A 15,920-nucleotide genomic window follows, 5' to 3' on the forward strand; every position below is an offset into this window, starting at 1 on the left:
CCTATTGTACTCTATGCTACTTTCTCCTCACCCCCACCCTCCTCTCATTTATCTCTCCACCCTTCAGGCACTCTACCTGTATTCCTGAAACGTCGATTTTCCTGCTCCTTGGATTCTGCTTGAACTGCTGTGCTTTTCCAGCACCACTCTAATCCAGAATCTGGTTTCCAGCATCTGCAGTCATTGTTTTTTTTACCAGTAATTCAGATGTAAACTCAATGTTTCAAAATCGTTCTTTATATGCTTAAAATAAGGATAGCTGTTTCAGACGAGTAAAGCAACAGCCTGGTATAGTCATATCCAGTGAATTACACCTAATATACTATACCCCAGACAACACCTCAACATCCCAGATCCCACAAAGTGCCATGGTATCATGTTAAAGAAGACACTTGTTAATTACCAGGTAATCCCCCCTTACATGGAGGAAGCAAGTACTGTGGGAGCTTGATTGTCCATCGAGTGGCTCAGCAGTAAAAGTATGGGCAAGTTGGTCAAATCTTAAAGGACAAAGCTGGTTGACTGTGTCTACAGCATATAGTGGGGAAATCAATAAGACGGTCAAACACACATTACCTCATCCAAACTGCCTGCTGCAGACACATCTGCTCAAGACTGTATTAATAGGAAAGATCAATGGACAGTCCTCGTGGAGGAAAAATCCCACCTTCAGCATGAGAATACCCATCGTGGTATGTGGCACGATCAGCGTGCGAAATAGGATGGACTTCAAATAGATTTAGCAGCTCAAGACTGGACACCCGAGGTGCTGTGGGTCACCCTCAGCAGAACTAAACGCCAACACAATCTGCAACCTCAATGCTCAGCAGCTTCCCAATTCTAGCATTACCATCAAGCCAAGGGATCAATCCTAGTTCAACGGAGTATGCAGGAGAGCTTGCCAGGAGCTGCACCCGGCATGGCTTAAAAACAAGGAGTCAACTTAATGAAGTGAAAAATAGGACTACCACTGCAATCCCGCTACATCTAGTCATGAAAAAGCAAATAAACTAACTGAAGGCAGAGGGCCCACTAATGTCCCCATTTCTAATGATGGATACTCATAGCCTATCAGTACAGAAGATAAGAAAGAGGGATTGGTAAGAATCATAAACCAAAAATGCAAAGTTGAATATTCCATCTTTCTTTTCCTGCATTTTATAGCAGTTTTTTTTGGTGCTTACGGCTGACATGCCGCTGAGTCATTGAACACTTTAGGAATTTGAGATAACCACAAGTTAAACCCCATTTTAAATGCTTCAGTACACTTTACTAAAAGTCATAAATCACAGAGGTGGGCACTATCTATTTGCTGAAAATGTGTTGCTGGAAAAGCGCAGCAGGTCAGGCAGCATCCAAGGAGCAGGAGAATCGACGTTTCGGGCATAAGCCCTACTATCTATTTGCTGTTAAGTAGCTCTACAGATTGGGTAGCTCCAAATGCTGTCTGTTCCTGGAGTACAGTTCTGATGGCTTGAAGCACCTCAGGGATACCCAGTCTAGAGTTGCTCCTCCAGAACCCAGTTTTCAGCCCCGTATTCCTGATGAAGGGCTTTTGCCTGAAACATCGATTTTCCTGCTCTTCAGATGCTGCCTGAACTGCTGTGCTTCTCCAGCACCACTCTAATCCAGAATTTGGTTTCCAGCATCTGCAGTCATTGTTTTTACCTCGGGGATGGGGGAGAGCAAAGAGGTGAGGTGTAGAAGGTTAAGGGGAGGAAGAGGAGAGGGGTTGGGGAAAGGGGGAGGAGCAGGAGTAGAGTAGGAGTAGGAGGGAGCTAATAGTTCATTGACGATGGTTTGGGAGGGGAGATAGTGTGTATGGGTGAGCAGAGGTGAGTGCACTGTGGGTGGAGAGATGGGTGAGGTGGGGGAGAGGAATTAGCACTGCTGCCTCACAGCACCAGGGACCCGGGTTCAATTCCCACCTCGGGAAACTGTCTGTGTGGAGGTTGCACATTCTCCCTGTGTCTGCGTGGATTTCCTCCGGGTGCTCCAGTTTCCTCCCACAGTCACAAAGATGTGCAGGTTAGGTGAATTGGCCATGCTAAATTGCCTATAGTGTTAGGTGCATTAGTCAGGGGTAAATGTAGGGGAACGGGTCTGGGTGGGTTGCTGTTCGGAGGGTCGATGTGGACTTGTTGCCCCAAAGGGCCTGTTTTGGGAATCTAACCAGCTTCCCCTGGGTCAGTAAAGGCCGGGGGAGTGGGGAGGTGAGGAGGTGGCTGCAGTGAGGGTGCAGTGGTGGGGGGAGATGGATGGGAAGGTGGGAGGGGATACTCGTGCCTGGCTGGAGCTAATGACTGACCTACAGTTGATGCTCTGTGTCCTTGCACTGACTAATGCTCCATAGTCCACCCGAGGTGGTTTGAAGTGACCACCTCAATGTCGGAAGGCAGTTGTTCAGACTGGCTGATGCGCTTCCTGTGACAGAGTGTGGTCAGATTCTCATTGCTTTCTCGATGTTGCCCCCCCTCCCCCCACTCCACTAGGATACCTACCTACAGTGTGAGATTGGTCACCAGCAATACCGAGCACGTTGGCTCAACAGCTCCCAGGTGGTCTGTGAGGATGTCACGGTAAGTGTGGCAGTGAAATTCTCTGCCAACCTTGTTCGGGGCAAGTATGTACACACACAATCTCTCTCACACACTCACACTCACACTCATATTTACTCTCACTCTCACACTCTGTCTCTCTGTCACACACATACTCTCCCACACTCATTCACACACGCTCTCAATTTCTCACACTTACAATCTCTCAAACTCTAACACCACCACACACTTGACTCTCACAGTTAAACACACTTTCACCCTCATACACATGCTCTCTCAGACTCCCCCACTCTCTCAGACTCCCCCACTCTCTCTGTGGCTCACTCTCTCTCTCTCTCTCTCTCACTGATTCTCACACTGTCACTCTCTCAGACACTCACTCTCCAGATCGCTCTCTGAAACACTCTCTTGGGCATGCTCTCACTCTCATGCTCTCACACTCTCTCTCTCTCTCTCTCTCTCTCTGACAGACTCTTACACAGTATCGCTCAACTACGTTCTTATTCTGTCACTCTCACGTATTCTGTCAAACGCGTGTGTTTGGATTGTTTATCTTATTGAGCTGTTTGAAATGGAATTGTAAACTAACCACAGTCTTTGCAAACCAGCTACTTTCCTTAAAACAAACTGACTAACCAACACTTTAAAATTCCCCTAACTAACCCTTATCAGCACTCTGTAACCTCCCTAACACTTACTAAGCCCTATAACCTCACTAACTAACTCTAAGTCTGAAGTCATACAACTCTAAGTCTGAATCAGAGATATTTGAAGTCGAGCAGGGTTTGAACTGCAGTCAGTGCCAGTTTGTGGGGGGAGGGTGTGTGTGAGCCAATTGAGAAGGATTGGTAATCACAGGCTTTTGGAGCGATGCTCCTTTGTCAGGCAAAGTCAGAAACCCAACACTGGCATCTCCACCACATAATTCTAATTTTCTATAACCTTGCTCACTGTCCCTTACTGAGCCTCTATAAGCTCCCTAACTGACCCTTATTAAGTCTCAATAACATGGCTAACTATCCCTTACTAAGGCTCTATAATCTTCCCTAACAACCTTTACTAAGCCTCTTTAACCTCCCTAACTATAACCTCACTACACACGACTGCTGTTTAACCTGGCAGGTCTATCCAGTGCACAGTGTCTGGTAGTTACCCTGTTTACTGGTTCCAGTGCTCACGGTGTTTTCAGAGCGGTCTCTAACACCCATGCTCTCCACCCCACGCCCTACCCTTACCTGAGTGCCCCTCTGCAACTCACACCCATCCCACCTTTTCTCCTTTCCTCTTTCAGCTGTTCACATCGAACAGGAGCCGTTTGTTTCCAGTGCAGCTGAGGCTGAGCGGGGACCACAGATTTATCGACAATCCGAGCACCACCTCAGGTTTCACTGACCAGTGCCTTCATGATAATTAGTCGGGGGTGGGGGGGTGAGAGGTAACAGCGCGGTGATGGGGGAATGGCGAGGGATGGTGACTGCCATGCTAGGCAGGACTACCTTGACATTCTGACGCGAGCTGGGTTTGAGCAGTATGTGGTGAGCACTAACTGCCCTCCCCTGTGTTACCCACACTGAGACCACCCCTCGAGAATCAGAGATATTTGAAGTCGAGCAGGGTTTGAACTGCAGTCAGTGCCAGTTTGTGGGGGGAGGGTGTGTGTGAGCCAATTGAGAAGGATCCTTTGGAGCTGTCTATCCTCCAGCATTGATCGACTAGGATTGAGATGGTGGGGGGGATGGTGTGACTGGGTCTGGGGAGAAAACTGAGCAAAGGTCAAATCCTTGGAGGGTGCCCCCTTGGTGCTCCTATCCAACCTTAACCCCATCAGAGCCTACTTCTGCCCAGGACCTCAGCATAAAGTGCCCTCCACACACCTCTCGAATTACCTGGATCCTTGGGGTTTCCTGCTTGGCTCTGCTCTCAGACCCAGCAGCTTCTACAGTGAAGCGCTGGTGCTTTAGGAAGTCCAGCAGGTGGTTTAGACAGGGTGTTGGTCAGACTTGGCGTTGCCAACCCTGTGCTGCTGTGATGGGTACACATTGTGTGGGTAGGCCTGACCTACCCACAGCCAACCAGAACCTGGATCACGGACCGCTCGGGTCTCTGGCTGGAAGGCACTAGGCCGAGGCTCAAGCTTGTGAGAATGATATACCAGGCTGAGGGCCCAAGACTAGCCTCTGAGCCCGTGAGCTCGAACCCACGAGCAGCTCCTTTCCTTGGTCTCAGAACAGAGCGGTCAGCATCTAGTCGCTCCTCATGTTCCAGACTGAAGCAGCAGCAGGTGAGGCACCCTTCAGGGCAGAGGAGGAGAGGGGAACAGCCACCAAAACTCAAACGCACCCAAACAGTACAGCACAGAGCCCTTGTAACCTCCTGCCCTTGATGAATGCATGCAGCTCAAACTATCATAGGTACACAAAGCGAGAGTCAAGGTGGAATTGGCAAAGAATCGAATGCAGAAAGGACTACAGTTTTGAAATGCTGTCTAACCCCATGCTGTCCCTGTCCTGGGAGTCTTTAATGGGGACAGTGTCGAAGGAGACTTGCTTTGTATTGAACCATATGCTGTCCCTGTCCTGGGAGTACTGGATGGGGACATGGTAGAGGCAGCTTGACTCTATACCTAACCTCGTGCTGTCCCCGTCCTGCAGAGTGTTCAGTGGGGACAATGTAAAGAGAGCTTTACTCTGGAATCTAACCCTGTGCTGTCCCTGTCCTGAGTGTGTTTAATGTGGACAGTGTAGAGTGAGCTTTATTTTGTTCAAACCCTATGCTGTCCTTGGAGTGTTTGATGGGGGACAGTGTGGAGGGGGTGGGGTTTTTAACTCTGTATCTAACCCCATGCTGTCCACCGTTAAACGGGGATAGTGCAGAGGGAACTTTACTCTGTATCTAACCCCATATAACCTTGTCCTGGGAGTCGTAGATGGGGACATCATCAATGGAGCTTTACCTTGCATATAACCCCATGCTGTCCCTGTCCTTGGGAGTCTTAGAGGGGGACGGTGTAGAGGAAGCTTTATTCTGTATCTAGCCCTGTGCTGTTCCTGTCGTGGGAAGTCTTAGATAGGGACAGTGCTGTGCTTATGATCAACTTCAGCAACGGGAAATGCTCAGGCTGTTTGCATGGATGTGTTCCCTCGGTTTCTTCACTAACTGCTGCATTCTGCGTGTCTCTCTGCAGTGGAGGTTTATAACTGTGAGGTTGGGAGATCTGACTGCTCTGCTTGCTGGGGTCGGGTTGACTGGGGTCACAAGTGTGCCTGGTGTATGAGCACGAAGAGCTGTAAACTGCGTTCTGAGTGTGGAATGATCGAGGCGACCTGCCCTGCTCCTAAGATTCTGCAGGTGAGTAATTCCTGACATGTCACACTCCGCCCAGACCTCGCTCTGGATTCCTTTGTCAATAATATCTCCCTCTCCATCACTGAATCTCCTCTGGTCCCCACCGAAGCATCAGAAACTCAGCCTGTATACAGTGGCCATAAGAGCAGGTCAGAAGGATATAAAGAGTAACTTATCTCCTGACCTCCCCAAAGCCTGTCCAAGGCACAAGTCAGGAGTGTGATGGAATAATCCCCACTTGCCTGGATGGGTGCAACTCCAATAATACTCAAGAAGCTCAACACCATTCAGGACAAAGCAGCCCGCTTGATTGGCACCACATCTACAAACACCCACTTCCTTCACCCCCAGGCACTCAGGAGCAGAAGTGTGTAACATCTACAAGGTGCACTGCAGAAATTCACCAAAGACTCTTCCACAGCACCATGACCACTTCCATCTCAAGGGACAAGGGGCAGCAGATATATAGGAACACCACCACCTGCAAGTTCCCCTCTAAGCCACTCACCATCCTGACTTGAAAATATATTGCTGTTCCTTCAGTATTGCTGGTTCAAATGCTGGAATTCTCTCCCTAAGGACATTGTGGGTCCACCTACAGCAGGTGGACTATAGCGGTTCAAGAAGGCAGCTCACCACCACCTTCTCGAGGGCAACTGGGGCAATAAATGCTGGCCAGCCAGCGGTGCCCACATCCCGGGTGTGAATTTTTAACTGTGAGGATTTGAGCCAACTCTGGTTAAATGCTCGCCTCTCAATGAGGGGGAGGCTGACTGACTGCTGGTTGTCTTTCAGATAGAGCCACTGACTGGTCCTGTAGATGGAGGAACCCTCCTCACGATACGAGGCCAGAACCTGGGCCGTAGGTTCAGCGACATTGAGAGCGGCGTATGCATTGGTGAAGTGGCATGTGTGCCTGTGCAGGACAGCTACATCGTCTCTGAGCAGTGAGTAATTCAACTGGTGGGCTGTGGATTTCATAAATCCCCTCTCCCACCTCTGGATGGTTGGTGTGCACGTGTGAGTGCGTGTGTGCGTGTGTGCATGTGCACGTGTGTGCATTTGAGTGTGTGCATCTAAGTGAGTGTGTGCATCTAAGTGCATGTGAGTGTGTGTGTCTGCATGTATGTGCATATGAGTGTGCATATATGTGTCCGTGTTTGTGTGCATGAGTGTGTGTGTGTGAGTTAGAAAGGGAAAGAAATAGGAATTGACGAGAGGAGGCTGTGAGGTGATATGGTTTGGATGGTGAGGGAGACTTGTGAGAAATGGTTTGCCTTTCTGCTGCCTGGTTGTGTTCCTTTCTGCAGGATTGTGTGCAGCACTAATGGAGCGAATCAAGTATTTACAGACTCTGTGACAGTGAAGGTCCACAAGGAAGGTCACTCCAGCCAGAAATTCTCATTCCTGGTAAGTCTGACATTCCCCTTTCACCACAGCACTTTCACATATAATTCCCTCAGATCTCAATATTCTCTGTCAGCTAGAGCAGCCAGGAGGGTACTGTCAGAAAGCACGAGAACTGAATGATTATCATTTGGTAGGACCGAATTTAGATTTTCTAGATAAAAGACATTGCACACATCAGGACAATTCATGCTAAGTACCAATCTAAAGGGGAAATAACATTCATACTGTATAAGAGGAGTGGTGTTTGTTTGTAACTTGCCATGGAGAATACATCAGTTAGTGATGACTGACAATCAACTGCCAAGCGCAAAGCTAGAGAACAGAGAAACCTTGGTATTGGGATGGTGGCTAGTGGCAGTTAGTTCATTCCCTTTACAGGGAAAGGAGCAAATTCCAAGAAATAGTTAAAAATGATGGAAAAGGTGATGTATTAAACAACAAAAATAAGGCATGGAAACATAACTTTGTGAATCTTCAAAATAAGTTATCATTTCATGTTTTGGTTTTGTTTGAATGTTATTATTTATATAATTATTTATTAAAAAAGGGGATATCTGTCATTATCTCATTGGTTTTGTAAATAGGGAGTAGTTGGTGGTTATATGTAAATAAAGGAGTAATTAGGTGAGTATGGGGAAGGAACTCTTGCTGTGCAATAGTAATGTCCCTGGCACTGAGCCAGGAGGGCTGGATTCAAGTTCTTCCTCCTCATAACGTTTCTTAGCGGGCTGTAGACAGGGATCAAGCAAACCAACTTTATTTTTGTAGTTTGTCCTGTTGTAGATTGAAATTAAGCCCTGAGCAGATAGTGTGCGATTGGACTCTGACTTACTAACATGTAACATCTGGTGTTGGCCATGATGGCCTGGCTTGTATCTGAGCAGATTACTAAGCAAAAGTGAGGACTGCAGATGCTGGAGATCAGAGTGGAGAGTGTGGGCAGTTACGTTAATCAGAAACGAGAGACTAAAAGACTTTTGGGATCCTGGATGGAGTAAAACAAGGCTATAACCCAGATGGCGAATTGGAGGCATTCGGTGTCCATTAGCTCAATTGGCTGGGTGGCCGGTTTACAATGTCGAGTGATGCCAACAGCATGAGTTCAATTTCAATATCAGCTGAGGGCACCGTGAAGGACTCTCCTTGTCAACTTCCCCTCTCACCTGAGGCATAGTGACCCTCAGGTTAAACCACCACCAGTCGTCTCCCACTCTCTAATGAGAGAGTAGATCTCAGGGCTGCTAAGGCTATGGTGACTTTCCCAGTACAGACTGGAATCTAATCGAGAGGTTCATCAGATAATGTGTTCCAAACTCACTCGAAAAGTATCCTAATCTGTGTTTCTTTCCCATTTAAACTGCCATTCTATTTATTAAACTGAGGAAAAACAATGATTTTATTGACATTGAGAAGTCCTTATGCATTGCGTTATTCAGTTTAAAATTAAACTGCTCTCTAGATAGAATGTAATGGACCTACTTTAATGTTATCGTCATTTCATCTCGACACATTTCACCCTATCTGAACTTGAATGCTGGTGATTCACTTCTCATCGTTCATGTCTTCTTCCTCACTTTGTGAGATAATTATCTCCACTGAGCACTGTTCAGAAACTGGCCCCATTCAACATCCCCTACATGTCTGACCCATTTCACCCTCTGCAATGGCTGTCAGTCCGTGATTTTCTTGAACTCCCTTTTTCCAGATCGAGCTCAACCGGAGTGGGAGAGTCTTGTTTTTTGTAATTCTTCTCCTCTTCAACTGCCAGCTGCCCTTGACACGCCCAATTCAAGTAAATTCGCCACAGCCACACGAGCCCACCGTCTCTCGTTAGAGAGAAAGGACATGTTGTGGTTTAACCTGAGGGTCATGCTGCCTCAGGTCAGGGATGAGATTGAGAAAGTGGGATATTCCTGGTTGCTTCAGCTGGTGAGGGAATCAAACCCAAACTGTTGGCATTGGGCAGCATTAAAAAGCAGCCATCCTGCCAACTCAGCTAACTGATTTCCTTCTCTGGTCTGTAACTCACTCCTAGTATCTGATATTCTGTACGAATATTTCCCTCCCCCCTTCCAAAGAACCACTTGATTGGATTCCAGTCTGCAACTCATACCCGGGTACCAGTGATTCCTTATGTAAACTCCTCATTTAGATTCCAATCTGCAACTCACTCCTGAGTGTGTTATTCTATATATAAACACCTTGAACTTATTGATTAAATTCCAGTCTTCAACTCACTCCTGAGTATCTGTTGTTCTATAAATGAACCACCCCAAACACCCTGACTAGATCCCAATCTGTAACTCACACTTGGCCTCTGTTATTCTGTATCAGCATTCCTCCCTGAACCCCTTGGGTAGCTTCCAGATTGTAATTCAATTCAGTCTTTTTCTCTGAAGCATTTGTTTGATTCAGTACAGTTGTTCATTCTGCAATATTCTCTGCTTAAGTTGTTAATCCTTGGCCCTATTTATTGTGAAGCCTGGGTGGTAGATGTTGTGAAATTTGGCTGCTGGGAAGCCTGCCCTTGGGGATGTGGAAATTGCTAAATGTGGACTGCCCACTGTCCAGGAGGATTGTGGAAGCTTCCTGTTGGGCCTGATCTGCTGTTTGAGTCTGATTTCAACCAAGGAACATTCCAGGACCTGGACAAAGGGAGAGAGAGATCTCAGTGGAAATCCCAGAATAACCCGGGAAACAAAACAGGAAACAGCTGCACACTGAGCTGTAGGGATATCTGACTTAACGCAGCTCACGGAAAAGGAATTGCTCTATTGTCTTTGTGTCATGCCCTGGAATATGGCTGGTCCTATAAACTGTCATTTCATCATCCAGAGTATGTGTGTGTGTGTGTGAGATAAGGAGCAAGTTGCTAGGTAAAATTGCACTCTGCCTGTCACAGTCAGAACCAACACCGGGCACAGCCGGTAATCCCCACTCCCAAATATCTTCATCAATGTGTGGATCCAGCCAAGAGGACTGGATTGGGCTTTGAGGGATGGACACTGGGCTGGGGGGATAAACACAGGGCAAAGGGATGGACACTGGGCTGGGAGAGGGATACTGGTCTGAGGGATACACATTGGTTTGGGAGATGGACACTGGCCTGAGAGATGGATGTTGGGCTGGGAATGAACACTGGTTTGAGGGATAGACACTGGTCTGAGGGATGGGCACGAGGCTGGGGATTCGACACTGGTCTGAAGGATGGACACTGCTCTGGGAATGGACACTGGTGTGAAGGATGGACTCTGTGCTGGGGAATGGACGCTCGTCTGAAGGATGGACATTGTGCTGGGGAATGGACACTAGTCTGAAGGATGGACACTGTGCTGGGGAATGGACGCTAGTCTGAAGGATGGACACTGTGCTGGGGAATGGACGCTAGTCTGAAGGATGGACACTGTGCTGGGGAATGGACACTAGTGTGAAGGATGGACACTGTGCTGGGGAATGGACACTAGTCTGAAGGATGGACACTGTGCTGGGGAATGGACACTGGTCTGAAGGATGGACATTGTGCTGGGGAATGGACGCTAGTCTGAAGGATGGACACTGTGCTGGGGAATGGACACTGGTCTGAAGGATGGACACTGTGCTGGGGAATGGACGCTAGTCTGAAGGATGGACACTGTGCTGGGGAATGGACACCGGTCTGAAGGCAGGACACTGCTGGGGGATGGACACTGTGCTGGGGGATGAACACTGGACTGACCGTGGGGTGAGGTTAGACACTGGTCTGACAGTAAGATGGCCCACGGACATTAGGGCAGTGAGGGGGAATGGCTGCTGCATTTTGGGAAGGGGGTTTAACATTGAGCTGTTTGTCATTGCTATGCACTCAATGTGTTAGTAGAGACACAGAGTTACCCTGAACAATGCCATCGTTGCCTCTACTCCACTGTCTGACATGACACTGCCTTTCCACAATGATAGCCTGTCGATTGATTTGTTAGTGCGCTTAATGGGATGTCAGGAGATTGCTGCAAATTGTACTCTAGCCTCTCTTTTTGTTGGTCTTGATCCTGAGCAGCTTCCCGAGATTGGCACACTCTATCCAGATCAAGGACCCAAAGCTGGGGGCACCAGGATTACCATCAATGGCACCAACCTACACATCGGCTCTGCCCTGAGGGTCCTTGTCAATGGCTCGAAGGATTGTACAAGTTTAAAGTAAGTGATACACACATCGTTAGCCTTGGGGAAAATAGCTGTTCCTGTCTCCTCTGTGCATTTCAGTGCTGGACATATCTGACTGAGTGGCACCAAGGGAAGAGGTGGTGAGGATCACTTTTAAAGTGGGCATCCATTTATATTTCAGTTTAAGCTTCCGCGAAACCTGAAGGTAAGTATCGACAAATTGGAATTATCTCCCTCAACAGCAAACAGCATTTATATAGCACCCAGGATTATAGAGTCACAGAATGGTAACAGGCCCTGTGGCCCATCCATGCCAACCAGGCTTCCCAAACTGAACTAGTCTCATTTGCCTGACTTTGGACCGTATCCCTCTGAACCTTTCCTATCCACGTACATGTCCAAATGTTTTTTTAAATGTTGTATTTGTACCCACCTCTTGCACTTACTCAGGCAGCTCACTCCATGTCCGCACCATACTCGATATGAAAAATTGCACCGCAGGGCCATTTCAAATCTTTCCCCTCTCAACTTAAACCTATACCCTCAAATTTTGAACTCCCCTACACTAGGGAAAAGACCTTGGCTATTCACCTTATCTATGGCTGTCATTATTTTATAAACCTCTACCACATCACCTGTCAGCCTCCTACGCTCCAGGGAAAAAAAAGTCCCAGCATATCTAGCCTCTTCTCAGGCCCTCCAGTCTCGGTTACATCCTTGTTCATCAGTTGAGCACCCTTTCCAATTTATTAACGTCCTTCCCAGGGCCAAAATTATGTGTAGTACTGCAAACGTGCCCTGACCAATGTCTTATAAAGCTGTAACATGATGTCCCAACTCCTGTCCTCAATGCTCTGACTGTTGAAGTCAAGCGTGCCAAATGGCTTCGAACCTTAGGGAGTTGTGGGGCTGGAAGAGACTGCAGAAACAGGAAGGGGGCAATGCTGGAGGGAGGTGCAAACATTGACGACATAAAAGAAGGGAAATGGCAATGGGAGCTGTACACAAGTGGAGAGCAAGGGACTTTTAAAAGAAAATTAAAGACAAATGCCAGCAAAGCAAAATGAATCAAAATGTAGGACATACTTCATGATCTGAAATGACTGACTTCAACACTGAGTCCAGAGGATTGGCGAGTGTTGGATTGACCGTTGAGGTGCTGTTCCTTACTGGGCTTCACTGGAACCGTACATCAGAATGAGGATCGAGATGTCAGTGTGAGGGGGAAGGTGGAGAACTCTGAATGGCGGTGCCGGTAAAGCAATTGTCTAGTCTGTGTTTGGTCTCTCTAATGTAGAGGAGATCGCATTGTGAGGAGTGAATAGATTAGATTGAAAGAAGTACTCATAACTCATTGCTTCATCTGAAAGGAGCGTTTGGAACCTTGGACAGTGAGGACAAAGGAGGCCAAGCAATTTCATCTCCTGCGATTGCATGTAAACGGGCAGTGGGAAGAGATGATGAAGGAGTGAACTGGGCTATTTGGCCTAATCGATCCTCACAGAATGCTCACAAGGAAGCGAAGGGGCAAATGTATTTGGTAGCAGCATCCCACTTGTTATGACACAGGGTAAACCCTCCTGCTTGATTTAAACCAGCAACACAGAAAAGATTTATCCCATGCAGTAATCTATGAAAATTCATGAGTCCAAGAACTATTTAAAGTAAAAATTAACAACTCTATTTCTTAAAATATAACAGAGAATAATTAACTAACAACTACTTACAACTCCTTCCTCTAACCTATCTTTTACCTCCCCCTTCGACCATACTCGTCCAATAAAACCCCCTGATTAAGATTTACCAAAGATTCAAGTTTTCAAAACCAGCCAGCTGGCAAATCTTCTATTTGGATCTTCCTCTGTCTTCTTTGCCTCTTCTTAGAGATTATGTTTCACAGGTCACAGATCGATAAAGGTACCTTTAAGAGAGCTATTCTCCGGGCAGTCTGCAGATGTCTTGGTTTGGCAGATCTCCACCCAACTGTTCAATTTTCCCCGGTCTTATACCACCAAAGCACCGGGTTGTGTCATTGGCTTTTAAGATTGTCAATGTACTCAATTCAAACTTGATTGGAGTTTGGTATTTTTCGGGGTGTAATTTAAACTGATTGGCCTAATTTGAATCTGTTTTGTCGTTTCCAAGCAACCTAGCTAATCTAGTTTTCAACCGAGTGTTACATTGTTACCTTGTTCAGAACACTTGGTGCTGAGTCAGGTAGTACTGCTAGCTTTTAACTCTCTTAAAGGTACAGTACACCCACATCTTCATAACACACCGGAAGTGGGAGAAATGGAGGAGGAGGATCCTTATAAAGAGACTATTGGGAAACTGGGGTAGAGGAGAGTGGGGGGGAAGTATCCGTGGGAAATGAATCGACCCAGTGAACCCCACAGAGTGAAGCAGTCTCCATCACTCCCTTCCATTTACCCAATATCAGGGCAATGCCCATTCAGCAGATACCCCTCCTATCAGCTCCTGTGTGACACACAATTCGAAGAAATCTGTACTAACTCACTTCTGAGTACCCTTAGTTACCAACTCAATTCTTAAACAACCACTGGTCTCTCCCTTACCAAATCTATCTCTTCCTCACTATAAGCTACAGAGAAAGCAGCAACACTTTCTAACTGGTTCACAATTCCAGTCCCACATTCCCTTCTGAGGAACTGAGTCCTCTTCCAAGATGGGATCCAAGGCTTCAGTCGTACCCCTCAAGTGAGGTCCTCCCTGCCTGGAGAACCGTCTTTTACTATGCCAAACTTTCCAATGGAGTTCCAGCCCCCTTTCCTGTGACTGAGCCTTTCAGCTCAGGCTTCAGTTGTGTCCGAGCAATGTCTGTGAGGCTCAGACCTATTCTCCATCTCTTTGTTCAGGCGGACGGGGAGGTCGATTGTCTGCGTCATGCCACCGTTTCATGTCACTGAGCCTGCTGTTCCGATATGTGTCCAGTTTGAGAAGAAACATTGCCTCGGGAAGAACATGACCTTCTGGTATCGGGAAAACCCGCTGATCGAAGGCATCAGTCCCAATACCAGCTACGCCAGGTAAGAGAGGAGTATGTGGAAGGGAGATTGTTAGGTTTACGTCTCAGATTCAGCATGCTCTTAAAAGGCATCCTCATATCATAGTGTTTGAAAGCATCAAACTCTCTGACACTATTGTACCAGCTCACTTGCAGCATGGCACACTGTTACTGCTACAATTGAAGTGTTAGTTCAGTTCGAGGCCAGAGACTGTAATACAGGAAGATGCCAGGAGCTGTTGTAAGAATCGTTCAGGATTTTGCTCAGTCTCCGCCCTCCTCGTTCTTACATTATGGAAGCTAAGTGTAAGGATCGTCTCATTAAGGGACAGTGACCTTGGCTGAAGGTAAAGACCCCATTACTGCTGCATCGTGGATGGATCGGATCAGGATAAACAGCACTGTGTGGTTATGAAGAAAGGTCTCCCCATTTGGGAGATAAACAGCAGAGTGATCGGAATATTGTCTCTGTAACTGCAGCCTGTATTGCTGAGCTCACCACTGATGCAGTCTTCTGTTGTCCACCTCACCAGCTTCCCCAGAAGTTTTGTCCAAGTGTAGCTCACTCCCACCTGCAGAGGGGAGGGACCTTGTTCAGCAAGTTTGGCGGGGGATGGGGTGGGGGGGGGGGGGGGGAGGGGCGGAGGTGTTGCATTTGTTACCCCTTGCTGTTGTAACATCCTCCTTTTGTCCCACAGTGGTGGAAGGCGTATCACAGTGACTGGACAGAGATTCCACTTAGCGCAGAGCATCCTCATGGTGATCGAAGACGGTGGGAAAGCCCAGTCAGTGAGTTTCTAACCCTGCCTGCAATTGATCAGTCTCAGCACAGCTCTGCATTGACAGAGCCCGGGTTCAGCTGGTTAAAGTTTGAGTTAAATATGATTATGTTGCCTAACCACATCACGTGCTCTCAACGGAAGGCTTTATTCTAATAACTCGCATATTTGGATGTGTTTCAAGGAACAGCTTTGTCCCTCAGTGCTTTATACTGGGGCATGTGGCTGAATGAGAGGGTTTCATTTACATTAGATAGGGCATTTATTAATGGAGGGAGTGTGAGCGACAGGGAGAGGGAGGGGCCCCTTATGGTGTGGTGGTAGTGACCCTACCTCTGAGCCAGGAGGCATGGATTCAAGTCCCACCTGGCCCCAGATACATGACGTAACATCCCTTAACAGGCTGAATAGAAAGCATCTAGACAGGGACAGGGGGGCAATCATGGAGACATAGGGGTCACTGATAGAGAAGAGGGAAAAACTGATGGAGAGAAAGGAGGAGATACTGACAGAGAGGAGGGGAAAACTGTCTGTGAGAGATCGGGGGGAATACTGACAGAGAGAGGGAGGAGATACTGACTGAGAGGGGTTGGATACTGATGAAGAGATGGGAGAATACTGATGGAAAAGGGTTGGATACTGACAGAGAGAGAGGGAGATACT

At 47.4% G+C, this 15,920-nt stretch overlaps 1 protein-coding gene across 1 annotated transcript in view; it reads left to right on the forward strand.

Annotated features, from left to right (window-relative positions):
* Positions 1-15,920, forward strand: part of plxnd1 (plexin D1) — a 114,914-nt gene that overhangs the window by 40,510 nt on the left and 58,484 nt on the right. The window contains exons 10-17 of the mRNA XM_043708651.1: positions 2,493-2,579; positions 3,850-3,940; positions 5,743-5,906; positions 6,699-6,850; positions 7,214-7,313; positions 11,347-11,486; positions 14,330-14,500; positions 15,177-15,267. Coding sequence (XP_043564586.1) covers positions 2,493-2,579; positions 3,850-3,940; positions 5,743-5,906; positions 6,699-6,850; positions 7,214-7,313; positions 11,347-11,486; positions 14,330-14,500; positions 15,177-15,267 — 996 coding nt within the window. The remainder of the gene's footprint in view (positions 1-2,492; positions 2,580-3,849; positions 3,941-5,742; positions 5,907-6,698; positions 6,851-7,213; positions 7,314-11,346; positions 11,487-14,329; positions 14,501-15,176; positions 15,268-15,920) is intronic.

The sequence above is a fragment of the Chiloscyllium plagiosum genome, chromosome 18, assembly GCF_004010195.1.
Source record: "Chiloscyllium plagiosum isolate BGI_BamShark_2017 chromosome 18, ASM401019v2, whole genome shotgun sequence".
Lineage (NCBI taxonomy): Eukaryota > Metazoa > Chordata > Chondrichthyes > Orectolobiformes > Hemiscylliidae > Chiloscyllium > Chiloscyllium plagiosum.